This window comes from Neolamprologus multifasciatus, chromosome 5 (assembly GCF_963576455.1).
Source record: "Neolamprologus multifasciatus chromosome 5, fNeoMul1.2, whole genome shotgun sequence".
Lineage (NCBI taxonomy): Eukaryota > Metazoa > Chordata > Actinopteri > Cichliformes > Cichlidae > Neolamprologus > Neolamprologus multifasciatus.
The window spans coordinates 22,331,562-22,348,232 of record NC_140443.1 but is presented as its reverse complement, the minus strand read 5'-3'; the positions used below and the strand labels follow the sequence as shown (position 1 = coordinate 22,348,232).

Here is a 16,671-nt window from a genome sequence, read left to right as displayed (position 1 = left end):
TGAATGTACTGATCTTTCACTAAATGATGCTATGATGATGACCTGATGGGTTACTGCAGTAAATATACTTACTGGGTTCAATGTGATATTTCAGCCTGGCAGTGGCATATTTCTCTTTTCTCTTGGCAAAGTGACATTAAGTTGACGTACAGTTAAAGAAAGTATTGGCTCGGAAAAAGCATCCGTTTACTTTCTGTCTCTCTTTTAAAATCAGCTAAGGAAACGTTAGACTTTTCTTACTCTGTTATTTGATTCGGGTGTATCTAACTCTACAGTTTCTGCAAAGCCTCTGACAAGTTGCATTGGTTTGATGGACAGTTCTTGGGTGCCACGCGGTTAAGCTGTTCCCACAGCAGCTTATCCGGGTTAAGATCCGGTCACTGTGCTAGTCACTCATTAGAGATAGAAGCTGACTGCTTCACCTCTAAATAGTTCTTGTGTAATTTGCAGTTGTGCTTTAAGTCATTGTCCTGTTGTAGGAATAAATCACCAAACCATCAAATGCATTAGATACACATTGGAAGACAAAAGGAATTGATTCTGAAAATGAACCTTCAAAACCCAGCACACACTCACCGACCACTTCATTAGTTACACCTTGCTCATTCTTCTGTCTGGTACTGTGAAGATATTCTTGTGCTCAAGAAACCAGTTTGAGATTTTGTGCAGAATAACCAAAATGTAAAGGAAAATAAGCTGCAGTCACACTGCAACCCTGGTATAGAAAAGCAGAAGAAAACGGATGGATGGGTCATAAGACCACCACCAGTGTAAAGAAAGCACTGATTCAGGGTGGGATGGAGCCATGTTTTATGTTGTTTACGCCAAACTCTAAATCTACCATCTGAATAAGACCAAATAACATTTTTTCCCATCTTTTGTAGCTTCAGATGCCTGTTCTCAGCTGACACATGGTGGTCTTTTGTTGGTGTAGCCCATCAAGATTCGATGAGCTGTGCATTCAGAGAAGCAGAGAAGCTCTTCTGCATACCTTGGTATTTGAGTTACTGTTGCCTTTCTATCAGCTCAAAGCAGTCTGGCCATTCTCCTCTGACATCAACAAGGCATTTTTGCTCAGTGAACTGTCACACACGGGATATTTTTGGTTTTCCTGACCATTCGCTGTAAACCCTAGAGATATTCATGTGGGAAAATCCCAGAAGATCAGCAGTTTTCTTAAATACTCGGACCAGCTTATCTGGCACCAACAAACACACCACGTTTAAAGCCACCTAAATCACCTTTCTTCTACCTTTCAATACAAGTCTCCTCTTTCATCAGTAGTGTGAGCTCTATTGATATTTTAATGTTTTGTATTTTTTCAAGTTGTAAGAAACCATATCATCATTTATGTCATGTACTTGAGCTCAAGAGAGCAGTGAGCCTGTGCTGACATGTCACAGACAATTTTTGTCCTCTCAGCCACAGTAAGTCTCGCCCTGCCGCAACGTCAGTCATTGTCAGTCACAGCAAAACTCTCTTTGTTTTGCTTCTGATTAAGGATTGTATTTTAACACACCTTAAGCCATATTCCTGACAGCAACTGTTAGTCCATTCATCTACGACAAAGCTAACCTCTGTTCCTATTTAACTATTTCAATTCAGCTATGTTATGTCTCACATTTAGCATTAAAATCAGTGAAATTATTAACCTGACTTAGTTATATCTCCGCATTTGAGATCACAGTTGTGATCACAGGTGAGGAATAAGACAGCAAACAAAAAAAATAAAATAAAATCAGCACATGACCCCTGTTTTGAATTGCTGTCTCTGCCCTTCTAATGACACTCACACTGCAGCAGCTACACCACATAACAAGTATAACAGTGACACCTACAGGGTCTCCTTGAGATGGTTCTCACCACGTTGAATGTTAATAGTTGCCTTATATACCTTCTCTCAATATAAAAATAGGAAAGCCATTATTACTCCTGCAAGTTCAGTTTATATAGTTTCTTTTCGGTTATTGTCTGGCTTTATTTGTAAAAGTATGTTAATTAACCAAACGTACGGCTGCAGAATGGCAAGCACAGACTGTGATTAAAAAATTTGCATTAAAAGAATGAGAAAAATACAACCTAGTAACTGCGAATACATTATGCTTATCCATTTCATTACTCTCTCCTTTGGATCATCCAGTTCTTTTAGTTTCTTCAGTTCCAAAGAAGTCTGCAGAGTTCCTCCTTCAGTCCAAGTAGAGACCTGTGCAGTAGGACAAGTGTACCTTTTTTGGGTTTTCCTGAACCACATATGGTCAAACTTACTTTGAAATTCAGACAGTCAAGTGAAAAAGTTAGTGTTAAAATTATGAAATGAGTAGTTCTTCTAGAAGAGGCTATATTTCTCTTTAAACATTAAATATCTAATATTTGTGATAAGTCCCCACAAAAATGAGCCATTTCAAAATGAAAAGTTACATCTAATCTTTTAATTGAATTTTACAAAATTAAACATTAAAAAAAAAAAATTAATTAATTTTGCCCCAATAATTTGTCTGTGAAGCCATTGGAGATGACTGCCAGGGCTCCACTTGCTCCTTTTCATTTTGTTTGGCAAGATCCCGTCTTGATGGGGAACTGCTGGATTAACAGCCTGAGAGATAACATCTCGCCATACACCATAAGAGCACCAGAAAGTAACTTATAGTGCCTTATATTATTAACTTTTACCCATCCCTAAATCTGTGGAAGTGGTGTTTCAACAAAGCCCACTAGAGGGTGTTAGATATCTGTAAGAAGGCATTTGAAGTATGCCAAAGCCATCTAGAGATTTTACAGATATAAATACAGTAGTCAAAGCCTGTGATATTTGCAGACAGGGGCAGGGATGGAAAACAAAACCCAGAAGGCAGAGAGGGTGCTGCACTCTATTAATAAATCAGGGAGTGGGAGTAAAAACAGCCAAATTGAGCTTTAAATATCAGTTTTACAATCAGTCTTTTTTCAGTCAGGTAAGAAGGGCAAGGAAAGCTGGAAGTTGACAGAGCTGACAAACAAATCTCTTATATGAAAAAGAAGTCCTCGCCCACATTTGGTGAAGGAGATATTGCAGATTACAGCTGAATCCCTTTCCGTGCAACCCCTTACAGACACTCACAGCCTCCCTCTCTCCCTCATAAATCTGTTCCCACAACACACAACCTGACAGATCAGACCAATGTTCTACTTGATCCACGTCCTACCTCTGCAGCGATGCACTTCTATACATTAGGATGCAAGGAGGACAGAAACCTAAAGGGAAGAAATGAAACAAAATCTCTGCACTGTACAGTATTATAATGCACCTGGGTTATTTTACAACATCTACAGAGGGAAGCAACACATTTAGAGAAACAGTGTGGAAATGAGCTTCGCACACTCTGTTATTAAAATGGCAGTAGCAGTGGTCTGCAAGATGCACGATTCAGACAGTTGCAGCATGTGTGGCAGAAGGTGACGCTTACATCCTCGGCGGCCGACTTGCTTTTCACTCGCGTGTGCATATGTTCACTGTTGTCATGTGCTCCTCGTCTTCTTGAAGTAGATCCCTCTGCTTTGCTTGCTGTGGGCAAGGAGGCGCTATGCAGCGAGTTGTACAGTCTGAGCCTGTTGGGAACATGCTGCTGACTCAGCCCAGGCCACTGCATTCATCTATCTGCACTGCAGTGCTGTCTCTCTCCTCCCCGCCCCACCACCCGCCTGCCTCACTCAGTGCACCACCTTACACACACGGAGGAGGAGGGCGGGGGGGCACATGCAAGCACACACCTGCCATCTTACTACAGTTTCACCGTGACACACCCAAAACACGGCAGATCAAAGAGTCGCATTCAGGTAACACAAACAGAAACGATGTCATATGCGTACTCCGGCAGGAAGGCTGTGTTCTCGTTCACACAACTACACAAACTACAGAGTTCTTTAATGTAGTCTCTGTCCCTCCCTGTATACTGCAACCTACATTCCCTTTCTTGCAATTTTTGTGACCATCAGCAACAAACAAAATTACCTTCTTTAAAGTGTCAGTAATTTTCTTAAATAGATATCACAGATTATGATGCAGCGATAGGTCGTCAGACTTTGTATGAGAACCATGCATTGTAGAACCAAAAATGACACCAGCCAGAGGAATAACTGGAAGGCTGCTTTATTGTTTGGAAATAGATTCGTGCTCAAATGAAGACATTCTTTCACTGATTCTCATTTAACTTCCAATGTGGTTGTGCGACACGTGTTATCTTTCTGACTGTATTAGTGGCAAGAGACAATGACAGTCAAAAGGGTTTTTTCAGTTAAAGTAGTTTCAAAGAAAAGAAATGTATCTCAGTCATGCTACAAAAGAATGGCCTCATATACCATTTGGTAAACCAACATTAGGAAATGAGCTGTAGTGTAAAACAAAAGGCAAGCTGTTCTTTTGCTAGCCCGAGAGCCAGTAAACAGAACACACAGAGAGCACTTCTACTACATGACTCTACAAGATGTTAGTCCAGACAGTCTAATCTAGGTGGTGAGTTTTTCAGTTCAGGTTATTTACGAACTCAGTACATTGCGTCTATCGTGCTCCGTTTTGATTGACTTCGATGGGTGTTGAGATTCTCATTGCTGATTTATCGACAGACTAAATAGAAAGCTAAAAAGGCACGTGCCGTTAAGAGATATTGCACCATAAACAAACACACAGACAGTTAAGACAACTAACCCTTAAAATCATTATTATTATATCATATTGAAAGTGACAGCGAAATTAAAGGTGAGCTCCAAAACTACAGCAGTGTGTTAACGGGAAACATGGAGGGTTAGAGCTGCAACAAGCAAAAGAAATCGTCACACAGAGTGAGCTGTGGCTCGTAGTCGGGGCACACGGGTTAACCAGCAGTCGCCTGCAAAAAGGCTGTGAGTGTGTGTGTGTGTGTGTGTGTGCGTGTTTGTGTGCGCATGTGCGAGGGTATTAGTGTGCGTGTGCGTGTGTGTGAATCCGTTTAACCTTGTGTCTACAATATAGGAAAGTAGGGGCAAGACATCGTCACACATATACAAAAGGGTATGCTGGTAGTGCAATCCTCTAACCAAGGCAGGCTCCACATTTCTCAGCAAGCAGCCAGTACAACACCATGCATTGTACGCTGGTACCCAGTATGCACAAGTCCTGGGCAGGCCAGAGTTTTGGTTATTTCTCTGAACATACCACACAAAGAAAGAAGCATGATCAGTTACACTCTGGGGCTCTGGTTTCACCTCAATGCAAGGAGTGGACAGGAGAGTTGAGTTACAGACACTGTTCTAATGTATATATATACTATATATATATATAATGGTAGAATATATATATAATATATATGTAATATAGCTCTGTATATGCACATATGAATTTATACAGTTTTTATTACAATCAGTTTTTTTTAAATATAGATTAGCTTACTTCCCTCTTTTTTGTGAAATGTGAATCAAAAAAGAACGAAAGAAAGAAAAAACCTATTCCATCTAACAAATGCGTCACAGCCTAACAAGTGTGACAAGGGGTGTCAGCTGGAAGCCATTCTATTTACGGTTATTAATATTTAGTGTTAGATTAATAGCTGTAGTTTTTCTTTTTTTAAGTAATCCTGTATTTACAAAAAAACTACACATGCTGTTAAAATAATATAATACATTATTTATAGCCTCTTAAAAAGTCCAGTCTTAGCTTTTGCAGTTTGTGCCCTATAGAACGAAGCCTGAATTTTATTTATTTTTTTCCCCAAATGGATGTATGTGTATCGATTTTTTATTTTCCCTCTTTCTTCCTGTCAATCTCGTATTCGTGGAGGTCTCGGAGAAAATGGACGGCAGTAGCTTTTACGTTTGTCATTCAGCGTTTTTTATTTGGTTCAAGGTAACACCCACACTGATTTTGGAGATTTCATGCAGCAACTGGACCATGGAACTTGAAAACGGATGAGGAGGGGTTGGGAGCGGCTTATAAACGGTTAGTGACATCACTGGACGACAGGAAGTGCATAAGCTCTGGTGTGGTGCCTAGGCTCACAGCACCGTAAAGATGCATCCAGTGGTCTGCCTGATTATTTGGTATTTGTTATGCAGTAGAGCAATAGGGAGAAAAACATGGCAAATGAGATGCTCGGAGCACTTGTTGTTGGTGAATACTGAAATCTGGGCCGATCCACTGAACAATCCCCTTCTGCTTCAGAAGGAATTAAGAGTGCTGCTCAAACCAACGTGTCCCAATTCACTTTCATGACATCTCCTCACAGTGTTTCCTATATCTGGCTGCTATCAGGGTGAACATTAGTTTGTTTACTGAAATTAACTGAGACCAGACTGCAGTCCATAATGACTATTCATATAAACGTCACCATTACAAGCGAGCGCAATGACGCCGTTTCATTGAGATGCTTCTAGCCCTATAGTTCTAAGCATCGTAAGCAGGAAGCACTAAAGTGGCCCCTGACCGGGTGGCTGTCAGCAACGCAACAGCCAGCCGGGATCATTGTCCATCAACATGGCATAAAACAAAAGAGTAAAACATGATTTCATAAATACTCCCATCACATTCACTTGCATTTTGTTGCAGAGCTCATAATAGTACATTTATAATATCTCCTGAGAAAAAGGGATGAATTTTTCAAGCATTGCATACATTTCTAGGGTCTCTGTCTAATAACGACAGCGAGAAAACAGACTGGGCAGGGCATACTTAACCCGATCCCACTCCATGGACAAAGGGCAACAAGGGATAACAAGGCAGGTCTCTTTGGCTTCTCCACGCACAATGTTCTCATCACCCATTCATTATTTCCCATTTCTCAACAAAATAAGATACTACTAATATGTCTCATCACAAGATCGTTTCTCTAAAAGTAAAAGCACAAAATAAAGGCAAGACATGGAAATTATATCCTGAAAGAAAATAACAACAACAACAACAACAAAAGATACATACATTTACATTTTGTGTAAATAAATTAACCTAACAAGGATCAAAACTCTTGTCAGCCCTTTCAGAAAAGGTCTAACCACCCACAGAGAAACATTAGAAATAGAAAGGAGTTTGCCAAACCTGTGAAATCCCCACAAACCACTGACAGCAGGATACCCACAATGCCCGATTACACAAAAATAAAGGCAGATGGTATGGAGCATTACATAGGTGCATACAAATTATAAATATAAGCTTCCTTTTTTTTCATTTCAAAGTGCTGTGCCCTTGAAAATACTGTATTTCTGTCCAAATTAACAAACGTTTCAGTCCCATGACACACACAAATATCTCTCTCTAAATCTTACACACTCAAAATCTCCAAAGCAGCAACTATTTACTTATTTATTTATTTTTTATTTCACCCACTGATGCACTGACGGTGCTATCATTTCCCGACATATATCATTCTTCCATCTATAGAGACAACAAGTTTAAACACAGTCATTTGAAATGTGCTGAGTAATGAGATTAAAATTTGGATCCATTTTAAGCTGATCAACCCCCTCCCCCCCCCCTCCCCACATCGCTTATCTTCGTGGAACAAATTACTCTGAACTTTCAAATTTCGAACATGTCTTGATCGTACAGTCGAGCCACCGTCGTGGTCTGAGTATTAGTGTCTTGTGGACTATGATAATTCATGCAAAGATTTCTGATCAAAACATGCCATCATGCAAGTCATTTCTATGCATTGAACAAGCACACTTATTATTTGTTTGGAAATCTTTCTGAGTAAATGTTAAGCCCTTGGCCCGAGTTGACTCCATAATAAACAGACACTTACTCAATTTGGTGTGAAAGCCCATGTTAAAAAAAGGATTTCGATGTGGATTATAACAAAGATAAAATGAGTAGAAGAGTTGATTGACATGGGCAAACTTGTTGGATATTGTTCTTTTTTTTCTTCTGTTTGCATTTTTGCTGCTCAAAAAACAAAACGAAAACAATTTCTAGCTCAATAAAACAAAAAAGTAGTTCACACTGTTATTCGTGTCTTTCACTCACCTTCTGTTTGCTCATAGAGTGAGTGTGCCATTTGTTCCTTTATACATTTCTGTATTAAACGACACAGAAACACTCTGTGGCTGCTGCAAGAAGGCGTTTCTTCAGCAGCGAGCAGCATCCTTGTTGTCTTTCACAGTACTGTCTTCCATAAGAAAACCATTCCTTGCATCCAGACGCGTGATTTTTTTTGTTGTCGTTTTTTCCATTTCACCTCTTGGTGTAGAGTTTGCTCGACTTATCTGTAAGACCAGTCATAAGTGAGCGGTATGGGACGCAGTCTGTTTTGATTGACTTTTTGTTAAGTAGTCCAGATACAGAGTCGCACAGTATGCTGATTATGTTTGGTTTGACTAAAGTTCAAGTCTTCAAGCTGTAACAGACCAAGATGCTTCTCTCTGCATCAATATAAGAATGAAGTCTGTAAACAAAATTACTGAAGACTTTTTTTTTCTGACTTGCAAATGAAATAATCTGTACAACTGTGTTGGTGAGTTTCCGCTCGCATTAGTATCATCTTTTTGTTATTACTGTGAATATACATCCAGTGGCCTAACATTTGGATTCCCTGATGTCTTTTTGGTTTCTTCCTTTCTCTTTCCTTCCCCCTTTGCCCTCATTGTTGTCGTCCTGTTTCTCCTTCTCAGGTTTGGTTACACTGTCATAAGAAGGCAGGGAGGCAGTTGAGGGAGTGCCCTCTTTCTTTTCTTGTTCCTGATTGTTACCACCATTCTCGTCTTTGTTATTGGCTGGTTTGCGCTTACAAACAAAACCCCGACTGGCCAAATGGGAGCGGTAGGCCCTTTGAATGATTCTGGCAGACACATCCTCCTGCTTGCGTCTCAGAGTGGTGGTGATAGGCTCATAAGAGACCTTGGAAGGATTGGCAGCCACGAAACGCTCCTCCATTTGTTGCCTCAACATGTCCAACTCGCCGCTGTCACCCAGCACACGCTTGGTGAAGGCAAAGAGGATGTCCAGACAGTGTATGCGGTCTCCACTCACCATAGGCATGTCCATTGCAATCAGTTCAATGGTATTAGGCTTGGGCACGCGGAGTGGGTGTTCGAGTGCATCTGCAAAGTCAGAAAGCTTGGCATAGGTGATGAACTGGCAGGCATCTGGGTCAAACTTCTCCCAAATTTCATAAAAGGTCTCAAAGTCATCCTCACTGAGTGGGTCTGCACTCTCCTCTGTGGCCACGCTGAAATTCTCCAGGATGATGGCAATATACATGTTGACTACAATCAGGAAAGAAATGATGATGTACATAACAAAGAAGAAGATGCCCACCGATGGGTTGCCGCAGTCTCCCGTAACAGGGGTCCCAGGGTTCTCCAAGTAGGGGTCACAGTCCGGAGGGTAGTTCAGAATAGGCAGCAGAAGGCCATCCCATCCCGCAGACGTGGTGATCATAAACAGGATGATCATACTGTTGCCAAAGGTTTCAAAATTGTACAAGTCATCAATTCCAGCCCCATATTTCACATAGCCAAAGTTAGACATTCCAAAGATAGAGAAAATGAACATAACCAGGAAAAGAAGGAGGCCAATATTGAACAAGGCAGGAAGTGACATCATAAGGGCAAACAGAAGAGTTCTGATTCCTTTGGCCCCCTTGATGAGACGCAGGATCCTGCCGATACGAGCCAGACGGATCACCCTGAACAGTGTTGGTGAGACGAAGTATTTCTCAATCAGGTCAGCCAGAAACATTCCTGAAATTCAAAGGAAGGAAAAACAAACACGTTAGTTAAGGCTGAGACAAAAGCTGACTGAATGCTTTACACTATTACCCCATTCCACACAGCAGGAAAAAAAACATTGATTCTTCATTATTTGTTGGTCTTAGTTAGTAATTCATCTGTTTTTATACAGCATGAGGACCACAACAAAAAGCCAGAAAAAACTGTATGGCAACGTTTGAACTGAAGACATTTGAAAGAAAGAAATTGAAGGGTTTTTTTTATATTTGATTTTATGTATACTGGGCAAAGGTCCAGCAATCCCTAATTTCTTTATATTTCTTTATATTTACTTGGAAAATGGGCAATATTTCTTTACACCAGCTGTGTTCTTTAACTGAGCCTGAACTCTCTTATGCAGCTTTCCTGAGGCTTATTTTCAGTCCAGTTCTTGAGTAATTTGGCATACCTCAGCCTTTTCTCAATGTTTCCCTTTCATAAGATTGGCTTTAAGTCTTTTAACGGCACAGTTGCCCACCATGCTGAGATAAGCCAAGCTTTTAGCTATTTTGTTGGTGCAAAAATAAAATTGTATCCCTGTCAAACTATGTTATAGTTGACATTTTTCATAGATTCGATTAAAGAAATGGAACCAAATTATGGATTTTTGTGACAGGCTACTAGCAAGAAAGTGCTATTGCTCAACACCACTTTAAAAATTCCAAGAAAGTCTGGCTGCTTGGAAGCAAAATATAAAGAAATTAGGGGAGATGAACTTTTGGACAGAAAAGTCAGACAAGACCAGGAGATTTTAAATTTCACCTTCTGACACGTTGCACACATTAGCGCTACATATATTTTAATTCATATATATTACAACTGCTAGAAACACAAAGTTTGGTTTAGGCAAGAGAGCTGCCTGAACAGAGTTTGCAAGAAGCCACACACAGGTTAGGTTAAAGTCTGGCTCATGTTTGAGCTGTGTGCATCTGCAGTACGTGAATGAAATTGGCTCATTTGAGCCATTTCCAGTAAAGCTGCTTTGACTTTTCCCCTCATGCATAAACAGCCTTTTTAAATACTTGCCCACAATTGAAAGGATGACCACAACCACATCGAAAATGTTCCAGCCATTGGTGAAGTAATAGTGACGTAGTGCGAAGAGCTTCAGTAAAAACTCGCCAGTGAAGACAACAATGAAGACAAAGTTGACCCAGTAAAGTACATTCTCTGTGTCCTCCGACTGATTGTCTGTCTCCACCATCATAGTGACCATGTTGAGGCAGATGAGTATCATGATGGAGATGTCAAACACCTGCTGCGTCACAAAGTCAAACACCATGCCCTGGATTTTGTTCTGAGGAGAAAGCGAGAAGACAGAAGAGAGATGTTGGAGTGATTTTCTTAATGGTTTTTAGAAATGTAAATTGCGTGGAGGAGAAGGGAGGAGAATATTTACCTGGGGCCTGGGGATTGGTTTCTGTGGTTTCTTGGACCCTAGTTTCTTCATTGCATTGTAATACTTCTTCTGCTCTTCTGTCATGAAGATATCCTGACCTCCAAAGTAAAGGGACAAAAAACAATTTGGTTACAATCTGCAGGACCACATTTTCCAGTGCAGGATCTACTTTAAAAAAAAGTCAAAGTCAGCGGTGTAGATTTTAATCCTAAAGGATTAACCTGATATTTTGGGACATACATCTGTCTTCTTGATTATAGTGTAATTGACTGTTTCGTCTAACTCTGGTAAGAAAGTCAAAATGTGTGTATTTGAGAGATAAATGAAGAAAAGCAATCTTATCTTTTTCTTTTGTTGATTGAAGTTATCAATGATAACACCAATGAAGAGGTTTAGGGTAAAGAATGAGCCAAAGATGATGAATATGACAAAGTAGATGTACATGTACAAGTTGTCCTCATAAACGGGCTGATCCTCCACCTACAAATTGCCATAAACAAAAAAACATATTAAAAAAACTGTAGGTCCTGCTGATGTGAAAGTCAGACTATCTGTAAACTGAAAAAGCTTACCTTTCTAGAATCTATTGCCGCATACATGATGTCCATCCAGCCTTTGAATGTTGCCTGCGATGGTGGCAGTCACAGTGTGAGAAAACAAAAAAATTGTACAAATGAGAAGTAGCAAAAACGTTTCTCACCACTTGTAGGAGTGCCAGGTATCCCGCGCCTACGTTGTCAAAATTGATCTTGACATTCTTCCATCTGACTTCAGTATAGTTGTCATTGATGAGTGCGAAGCACTCTGTTTTGTTGTTCACCTCATGCGGTAGAAAGTACTCCTCAGCTGTCTCATTGAAACAATAGTAATACTTTCCAGCAAACAGATTGACACCCATGATGCTGAAGATGAGCCAGAAGATGAGACACACCAGCAACACATTCATGATTGAGGGAATTGCCCCCACCAAGGCATTCACTACAACCTAAAAAGAACAGGGGGGCGGGGAGCAGACAAGAGTGTATGTTAGCAATCAAACACCACCTGCTTGTAGATGTTATAACATTTTGCACAGAAACACACACTTACATAGAAATGCACATTCTTTCCCTCCCTTAGAGACTCAAGTTGCGTTATGTGATTGCTTCGTAAAAATTCATGCCAATCACAATAACCTACAATCGAGTATAACAACAGGGCACAATACAATGCACAACAAGTCAAAACAGTGTAGAACTCTGATTATTTCAACTTTGAACAGAAAGCCATGCTTAAAATAGTTTGTGTTATAGGTTTTGGTAATAAAGGGGATATTACAGATTTTATAAATCATCACTTTTGACTGTCAGCATTTAAATGACGTAGTACTGTTTTCTGACAGCTTGGTATATTAAACTAAAACTCATTACAACTAGTTACAAATCATTATAAAGTTATCCTTTTGTAGATTTTTTTGTATTGTGCCCCAGCATATTGTTATTCCCATCAAAAGTATATTGCATTCATACACACTTGTATACTATTTGTGTTCCAATATGTCAAGAGAACATTTGTGTTAGCTGTGGCTGCTCAATGCAACAAATTAATTCAATCAATTAAGTAATGATTGCATGAACTGTTAATATAAAAAATAACTTTACTGTCCTGAATGATATACAGCTGTTAGAATTAGGAGGAAAAAACAGGAATGTGCATTTCCAAACACCAAGCCATGAAAACAGAAAGCCAAATAAACCAAAACTTTAGGCAAACATCAAATGTCAAAACTATTTGCGTTTTTTTTTTACACTCTAGTGTTCTGTCTAATGTTGTAATATAGAGACAATGCAGCTATGCGATAACTTAATATAACTGCAAAACGGTGATCGTGAAAATCATGGTGATGAAATTCACTGAGGAGTGATGAGCAAGGATGTCAGGGGAGGGGATATGCAACCAGAAGTTTGTTGATCTTCCAGTGTGACAATGCCAAAGCCAAACTGTGATAATATCAGATAACAGGACACTTGAGCCAGAGCAAAAGCCAGAAGATGCTGAGCCTAGGCACGATAAAAATTTTTGTTGTTTTTTTTTTTTCTTTTTGCCCAGCAACAACCAGAGGCTGACCCAATCCATCACATGAAATAACCAGATTAAACCAGATTCTGTTTTGTTTGTTTATTAGTTAAAACTCTGGAGTTACATCACAACTATAGATGTAGAAACTGTGCACAAACTTAAGGACAGACTTAACTGTGTGCACCCTGTAAATGAAGTATGCACAAAGATTGACTACTAATTTGGATATCAGTTCATTTGAGCTGGGGGCTCTGTAGCACTTAACAGACTGCATTTTGGGTCTGTGTCATAACCCTATTGCATGGCTCAGCTTGAATTTGTTTTGCCTGACAGTTCAAACCAACCTCTAGTTGTTCCTTCAGCTGGTACTAAACAGAGCTTTTATTGTAGCGTGCTGAATCACTGAAGCAAAAAATTGGAGTGCAGTCTACTTTTTTAAATATAGCATTGGACAGAGTTTAATTTTGTTAATATTTGGAGTCACTGCTAAATGCTTTAAAATAATGCTAAATTTATTATATATGAAATGAAACATGATTAATCAAATCAGATGTATGATGACCATCTGAGATGATCTGCGTCCATGCAAAAAGCTTCTCACTAATCCAAGGAGTCATCTTTAAAAAAAGAAAAGTCCCCTCAGAGATATTTAAAATCTATTCTGCCATCTCTAGCATGCGCTGATACTTTTTATTTATTCGGCATGCAAAAGGACCAGCTGCCTGGTATCTTGGGTCTTACCCTCATCCCTTCAAAACGTGACAGGGCCCTGAGGGGTCTCAAGGCCCTCAGTGTCCTGAGTGATTTAATCGGGCCTAGATCGGAGTAGCCCAACGCATTAGCTATAAGGGTGACTATAGACACCTACACAGATAGGGACAGAAGAAGAGGGAAAGACAGAGGCAAAGGAAGAGAGGACCCACAAAGTTAGAGGGGAAATAGAGAGAAAGGTGGACTCTAAAGTGTAAGGATGGCTGAATGGTTATATACAGATATATATAAGTACATATATAGGTTATATATGTGTAAGTATATGTATCTATATAGCATAACGGTTAAACAGGAGTTATTACAATAAAGAACGGTCAATAAAGTGTAGCCGGACTTCTTTTTTTCCTTTTCTTTTTAAAAAAAATGTGTTTGCTTATGTTTGAGTTTGGTTTAGTTTGGCAAGCCAGTCTAGCGTGATAACCAGCTTAACAGCACAGTGAGCACACCTGGAAAGAAACTTGTGGTTGACACAGTGAGAGGAAGAGAAGAGAGTCAAACAAAGGGAAAAATTAGAGGAGAAATGAGTTCACAAACACTAAATCAATGTGACACAATAATATACACACAGTACACGATACAAAACAGTACAGTTTCCACATCAGAGGGCATTGTACTTAAAGAAGGGAGAGAAAACGCAGAAGCTGATGACAACTTTCAGGGTTAGAAGAGAGGAAAAGCCTGTGAAAGTAGGAGTCCCACCACAGCACATCAACCTTACCCTGGACCCCCAAACACCGACCCCTCAGTCCCTCTCGATAGCTGCACAACGTCTCTCTTAACTTAAAGAGAGACACAGTTATAGGAACCTGCTGTGAGAGAGAGGACAGGTCAGTGTTAGGACAGAGGGCTGCATTAAAAAAAATCTGGATTAAGTTATCAGACTATATTGAGACGTCTTCACTATAATTGTTGGGAAGAGAGGATCCAACTCACACATTTAGAAAATCTTTACTTAGCCTACATGAAAATTGTAAAAAAAAAAAAAAAACCACACAAAAAAACCCTGAACATGTCAAATGTTTAAACTGAGAAACACTTCGGCCATTATTCCATTTTATTTATATCAACATACTTTATATGGTAAAGTAATGACCCTACAATATTACAATAAATATATAGTGTATCTCCAGCATGATAACATACATATAATGTATGTATGTTATCTTACATATAATATTATATGTAAGCTTCTTTGGAACATATGCTGCCATTTAGTTACCCCCATGAAAATTCCATTTTCCCCAAGTACTGTAAAAAAGAGTAATGAGTTTTTAACACAGTTTTTCCAAGTATCCTAGTTTTATTTTGGGCGCTTACATTATTTTACTTCGCACTAAGAAACATAATTATTTCCCATTATTTCCTGGCATGTGTGTTTTTGCAGACTAGTCAATAATCTTTACTTTAGTCTTCTGGTAGTAATTCTTCACCAGGAGCAAAGTGCATTTTGGGTCACTGTGATGGAAGACAAAGCAACGACCCAGACCCAGTTTTGCTACCGACTGCTTGAGGTTTTCATTTAAAATCTTCACATATCCTTCTTTCTTCTTCATTCCTTCCACCTTGATGAGATTTCCAGTTCCAGATGGACTGAAGCATCCCCACAGCTTAATGCTCCCACCACCATGTTTCGCTGTAGGGATGGTGTTATTTTGGCTTGTATGCCTTCCCCTTCTTTCTCCAAATATAAGCAGCATATCTATGGCTAAAAATCTCTACTTTTTTCTGATCTTCTCCTTAGCTTGTTTCAGTCTGGTTTGCAGGTTGTCCTGGGCTCTGCAGACACATCTCTCACTAGTTGTCTTTCCACACTCTTTGAAATCTTTTGCTTCCTGCCTCTGCCAGGCTTGTTCTGTACTGTGTTGCTCTATTTGAATTTCTTGATCACATTTCTTGCTCCAGTTCTTGACACTCAGGAACGCTGTGATAAACTTCCATATACATCTCCTGCTTTGTGAGCAGAAGCAATTCTTTTTCTCAAGTCTAAACTGATTTCTTTTGCTTTTAGCACGACACTTTATATTTTTAAGTGTCGTTTTTAAGTTTTTACACTGAGTTGAGAATTGAAAGATAACCCTGAGTTTTAACTTGATTTTGCAAGCTTCATTACAAAGTTAATGCGCATAAAAATCACTTTCTCATTAATGGGAAATGTTTGACAAAAATTGTCCTTATTTATATCTTTCATAGAGAAGACCTTACTTAACCAGACAATGCAAAACTGCTTAAAAGTCCAGATCTGAAAACAGCTGATACTATTTGAAGCACTATAAATGCCAAAATTTAACAAAGGAGGCTCTAACTGTAAAGTTTCTAAGCACCTACAGAGACAAATAAAAGAAAGATGCTACACATTTGTAATATAAATATCTAAACCCTTTTTAAATGATTTGCTGACATATCAGTTAAAGCGACAATATCATTTCTCAGTTTTAACATTTGGTTGTTTTATATTGATTGTTGTTATATACAGCCAAGTAACTGCATATTGTTTTGATTTACATTTAAAGGGCTTTCTATGGAAGTGAATATATATCTCAGTCCTGTAGTGATATTAACATCTTCTGCATAACATTGTATTATAAGTCTCACAAATGTTGTGTATGCACTCACTGACCACTTCATTTGGTTCACCTGTTCAACTGCTCATTAACTAATCAGCCAACCACACGACAGCAGCTCAGCACATGTAAACATGGCCAAGATGAACTGCTCAATTTCAAACTGATTTAAAT

General features: G+C 39.3%; 1 protein-coding gene across 9 annotated transcripts in view; it reads right to left on the bottom strand.

Moving 5' to 3' along the window:
- Positions 1-4,110: 4,110 nt before the first annotated feature.
- scn8ab (sodium channel, voltage gated, type VIII, alpha subunit b) overlaps positions 4,111-16,671 on the bottom strand; it is a 51,642-nt gene continuing 39,081 nt past the window's right edge. For all 9 annotated transcript variants that reach the window (XM_085160800.1, XM_085160795.1, XM_085160796.1 and 6 more), the window contains 7 exons: positions 13,907-14,029; positions 11,808-12,092; positions 11,680-11,733; positions 11,450-11,587; positions 11,108-11,212; positions 10,735-11,005; positions 4,111-9,681 (listed from right to left, as the gene is read on the bottom strand). In XM_085160800.1, the coding sequence (XP_085016926.1) occupies positions 8,516-9,681; positions 10,735-11,005; positions 11,108-11,212; positions 11,450-11,587; positions 11,680-11,733; positions 11,808-12,092; positions 13,907-14,029 (2,142 nt within the window). In that variant the 3' untranslated portion in view covers positions 4,111-8,515. The remainder of the gene's footprint in view (positions 9,682-10,734; positions 11,006-11,107; positions 11,213-11,449; positions 11,588-11,679; positions 11,734-11,807; positions 12,093-13,906; positions 14,030-16,671) is intronic.